At 33.7% G+C, this 4,682-nt stretch overlaps 2 protein-coding genes across 4 annotated transcripts; one reads left to right on the top strand and one right to left on the bottom strand.

Moving 5' to 3' along the window:
• Window positions 1-715: 715 nt before the first annotated feature.
• Window positions 716-1,444, bottom strand: Cypl (peptidyl-prolyl cis-trans isomerase-like 1 Cypl). Its single transcript, XM_023171366.2, has one exon. The coding sequence runs from the start codon at window positions 1,324-1,326 to the stop codon at window positions 799-801; it is 528 nt and encodes a 175-aa protein (XP_023027134.1). The 5' UTR covers window positions 1,327-1,444; the 3' UTR covers window positions 716-798.
• Window positions 1,444-3,986, top strand: LOC111515130 (transposable element P transposase). 3 transcript variants are annotated; one of them, XM_074186744.1, is made up of 5 exons: window positions 1,444-1,982; window positions 2,203-2,289; window positions 2,398-2,667; window positions 2,732-3,584; window positions 3,791-3,986. In XM_074186744.1, exons 1-4 carry the CDS (start codon window positions 1,862-1,864, stop codon window positions 2,779-2,781), a joined length of 528 nt encoding a protein of 175 aa, XP_074042845.1. In that variant the 5' UTR covers window positions 1,444-1,861; the 3' UTR covers window positions 2,782-3,584; window positions 3,791-3,986. The 3 variants fall into 3 exon arrangements, with proteins under 3 accessions (XP_074042845.1, XP_074042844.1, XP_074042843.1); XM_074186743.1 differs by having other exon boundaries at window positions 2,398-3,584; XM_074186742.1 differs by having other exon boundaries at window positions 2,203-3,584.
• Window positions 3,987-4,682: the final 696 nt, after the last annotated feature.

Here is a 4,682-nt window from a genome sequence, read left to right as displayed (position 1 = left end):
CCACTTGAAGAGCCATACAAAAATGATTAAATGGAAATGTATCAATAGAGGTGAACACTTTCGGAGTCTGACATTTAAAAAAAAAGGGGAATCAACACTAAAACTACAACTGAAATATATAAAATTATCTGTCATCCACTTCTCGAATATGCACATGTAATTTATTCAAGTTGTAATCCTGCAATGAATAATCTCCAAACAGCTGAAACATCCACACTTAAGAGATTTACCAAAATGCTCCTCCCTCAGAACATACTACTCATTCCCTCAAACGCACTGCTGTATGGAACTACAAAAGTAAAACCTATAAAGGAGAGACTATCATACCTAGGAAACCTCTTTTCCAAAAATGAAACTGACTTGGGAGATCCTGCAGGCATTATGTAGGGAAAGAGATGAGGGACAACCAACCAAATTGCCCAGAAAAAACTATTTGGGAAAATATCAAATCACTCTTTTAATTTATAATACTTTTTTTTCCAGAAATATAATGTACCTCAAGTCTATTATGTAAGCATGTGTAAAAATCACTGTAAATATTTAAAAATTGTACACTGGTTGAAGGACTTTGGTCGACGGCTCTATGGTATTCATCAAATATTGACATTTATTATTATTATTTTGGTAACATTTTTGATGAGAAATCTTCAATAAATCTGAAATGATTGTTTAAAAACCCTCAAACCCTCATTATAAATGATCAGCTGTTTTCAAATCTGATGGAAACTTTTTAGTTTATTGATTATTTATAGTAACAAATGAAAATGGGAGAAGATAAATAAGTAACCTATGATCCAGTTAATTCTTCAAGATCTTTCCTCGGAGTATCTTGATCTCATCAACAGGCCTATCATTTCGGTCAGTCTCTACCAGCCCTATCCTTTTTACAATATTCATACCAGAGTGTATTCTTCCGAAAATAGCATGTTTTCCGTCTAACCACTGAGTAGGAGCAAGGGTTATGAAGAATTGAGATCCGTTTGTATCAGGGCCAGAGTTGGCCATTGATAATATACCAGCTCCACTGTGTTTCAAATCTGTGTGTATTTCATCTCTGAAAGTCTGTCCATATATGGAAAGTCCTCCTTTACCCGTTCCTGTTGGATCGCCTCCTTGTATCATAAAATCTCTTATAACCCTGTGAAATATCGTATTATTATAATAGCCTCTTCGAGCAAGCTCTGCAAAGTTCCGACATGTTTGGGGAGAGTGCTTCCAATATAACTCCACTGTAAACTCTCCCATCGTAGTTTCAAACTGTACGAATGGTGGCTGCCACATTTTGTCAGGAATCCCTGACTGATTGATTCCTTGTACTGATATCATTTTGTCTCAGATTTTGGGTTTAATTTCTACAAAAATCTGATAGGAATACAAAAAAAATATTCATACACAAAACAATAAACACCGATATAACCTCAAAATACAATATTCCTTTTCTTCTTAAATCACAAACTACTTACTCTCTAGACGTTTCACGCAGATGATCAAGGTTAAAGTCGCTTTTGTAGTTCATTGTTCCGTCCTATAGGGGTCTCTGCAGATATTATAGGTTATGTCGATTGTTGATTGTTTACATTTTTCCTTTGGAAGGAATTTGATACGTATTATTTTTATTGGTGTTCTCCGATAAGTTAGTTTGTATCTCATATAAACATATTTATCCAGTGTTATTACATTCTTACATTTAATATTTTTTCATCATTCTTAGTGAACTTCGTTTTCAACTATGTCGTGTAGGAAATGCTGCATTTCAAAGTGTTCAGCATCTGCACCGCTACACAAATTTCCAAATCCTTGAAAATATCTACAAAAATTCAGAATATGGGTGCACTCTATCAATGACAGGGATATCAATGAAATGGACCCAGTAATGGTGTATCACTCTAAAAAAATTTGTCATGAACATTTCAATGCTAAATACCATTCATCGATGTCGAGTAGACTTCAAACAATGGCTGTGCCTACATTATTTTTGAGAGGTAAGAAAAACATTTCCATTCAATTCTTGAACGTCCAAACAATAAAACAATTCAGGTAAAATTATTCTTCTCATCATTAACAGTCAGTTCTGACATCTCAATCCTCATATTAGTGTGACTTCTGAGATGCGTAAAAATCTCAATTTGAATATTTGCCACAATTATTTTGAACCTTCATCTAAGCAGTTTTTAATAAGTTTGCCTACTATTTTATTTTCAGATGAAATTGATCTATTCAATCCAGATCAGCCGTCAACTTCTTCAACCGTGCCATTGACATTGGTTTTGGAACCGGATTCCTCTAATGGTATGTACTGGTTTGGTTATTTCTTCATTACCATATCTTGCGTTTTCACGAATAAGTTTTCATATCAATTAATTTATTGGTGGAGTAATTGACATTATTCTTTTTCAGAAAATGCTATTGGTTGTCTGATGTCACCATTTCAGCTCCTGAAGCATTCAGGAGTTTGTAAGCAGGCAATCACACCGAGAAAAAAAAAGTTATATGCATCAGTGAAAGTATTTCAAAAAACAATGAATAATATGAGGAACAGTAAAAAAAACCTTAGCAAAAGATTACATGAAGCTGAAACATTCAAGGATAAATATGAATTGGAGCATAACATGGAAAAGCTGAATTCCTTGGCAGCAATACTGATTCGATTGCAATTTCGAGAATCAAGTAAGTGCAAGAAACTAAGGCGTTTTACTCTTGACGAAAAGTTACTCTCTGTGGCCCTTTACAGAGTCCCAAATGTTATGCACTTCTGTCAAAAATATTCGTTCTGCCAAGTAAGTCAACATTAGGAAGGCTACTTGCCCTAGTAATTGGAAGACCAGACATTCAAGATGTTATCTTTGAATCACTTCAAGAAATGACAATAGAAATGAATTCCTCTGAAAAATATGTAGCGGTTCTGTTTGATGATATGTCAATTTTGCCTAGTCTTCATTTCAATGAATATACTGGCTTCATAGAGGGCTTTGAAGACATGGGTGGAGATATTTTTGATAGCTACATTGCAGATCATGTCCTAATGTTTATGATCAGAGGTTTGAAAAAACAATGGAAAGCTCCTATCTCTTACCATTTTTCCAGTAGAGGTGGTGCAAAAACATTGCAAATGAAACGGTTATTAACTGAAATAATAAGAAAATTAATAAACATCGATCTAAAACCTCTGACAGTAATATGTGATCAGAATAATATTAGTGTCATCAATAGTCTAATGAATGACACCAAAGAGAAATATTTGAGATGTGGTAACATATCCACATATCGAGAAGGTTCTTTCGAAATTGATGAATTCAAAGTCTATCCTATTCTGGATCCTCCTCATTTGTTGAAAGGTATGAGAAATAATTTTATCAAAAAGGATTTACATTATTCAAAAAATAATGTCAGGAAAACAGCAAAATGGGAGCATGTACGAAAGCTTTATGAAAATGATAACGGACCAATTGACGGTTTAAAAGTTCTGCCACATATTACTGATGAACACATCTATGAGAATAAAATTAGAAAAATGAAAGTGAAGAATGCACCTCACATTTTCAGCCAGAGGTTTGCATCAACTCTTCAGTTGGTCAGTCAGATTGGTGAGTATCTCTTTTTCTATATTTTTCATTGCATAATTTTTGTTAAGGATTAAAGCTGATTATTTCAGTTTCAAATATTTTGATTAGTACTGGTGCATAGCTCAATTATATTTATATCAGATACAATTTTTACTATGAAACCTACATATCAAACTGAACATTGATAGGTTTATGTGTATACTACATTTATTGTTGTTTTATTGCAGATTCTGCAAACAAAATCGGAACCCATGTGGAGCATACATCTGAGTTACTGTTTTTTTCGATCGTTTATTTGACTCTTTGAATGGTTCAAAAAAAAATCCAGAGAAGGGAAAAATATTACGGTGTGGTTTAAGTGACACCTCTGATCACCTTCGTTTTTGGAATGAAGAAGCCCTGTTACTGCTGGATGGAATGAAGTTTCAGAGAATAAAGAAAAATGATCAAAGAAGGCCTCCCAGCCTGAAGAATTGGTCATTCGTCATAAAAAATGTGAAGAATATTTGGCAGGTTCTGAAGTCCAATGGTTTTGATTATTTGTTAACAAGACGGCTGAACCAGGATCCGCTTGAAAATATGTTTGGTCAATTGAGAAGCTTTGGAGCCTTATACACCAATCCTTCAGCTTCCCAATTCACAAGCATTTATAAAACTGTGCTTTTTAATACAGCCCTCTCATTTTACAGAAATTCATTCAATTGTGAAGATGACAAATGTGAAAACTTGTTTAATTCTTTGAAGGGACTGTTTTGTGAACGTAACGCTGACAGTAATGTTACTGAAGCTATACAATATCCAGATATAACATATAATCAGAGTAGCACTCTATCTGGATAGTTGAATGAGTTGTCCACTAGTTATGTAGCTGGCTTCATTTTGAAAATAATCAGGAAAAGTATAATATGTTCAAATTGCAAAAACACAATTTTTTCAACCAATTATGAATCTGATGCAAATAGATTCATTTCTATTAGAGAATATGGTGGTGGCTGGGCTAGAAAGCTTTGTTACCCATCCCCTTCATTTGTTTCATGTTTTCATGATATTTATAAAATTATACACTTTTGTTTTGATAGACAATCACATTCAAGAACACTGGTTTATTTAATCAAACAA

Source organism: Leptinotarsa decemlineata, unplaced genomic scaffold, assembly GCF_025532065.1.
Source record: "Leptinotarsa decemlineata unplaced genomic scaffold, Ldec_3_MD MMD2_P_RNA_scaffold_4, whole genome shotgun sequence".
Classification (NCBI taxonomy): domain Eukaryota; kingdom Metazoa; phylum Arthropoda; class Insecta; order Coleoptera; family Chrysomelidae; genus Leptinotarsa; species Leptinotarsa decemlineata.
The sequence above is the reverse complement of the archived record's forward strand: the minus strand, read 5'-3'. Positions and strand labels throughout refer to the sequence as shown.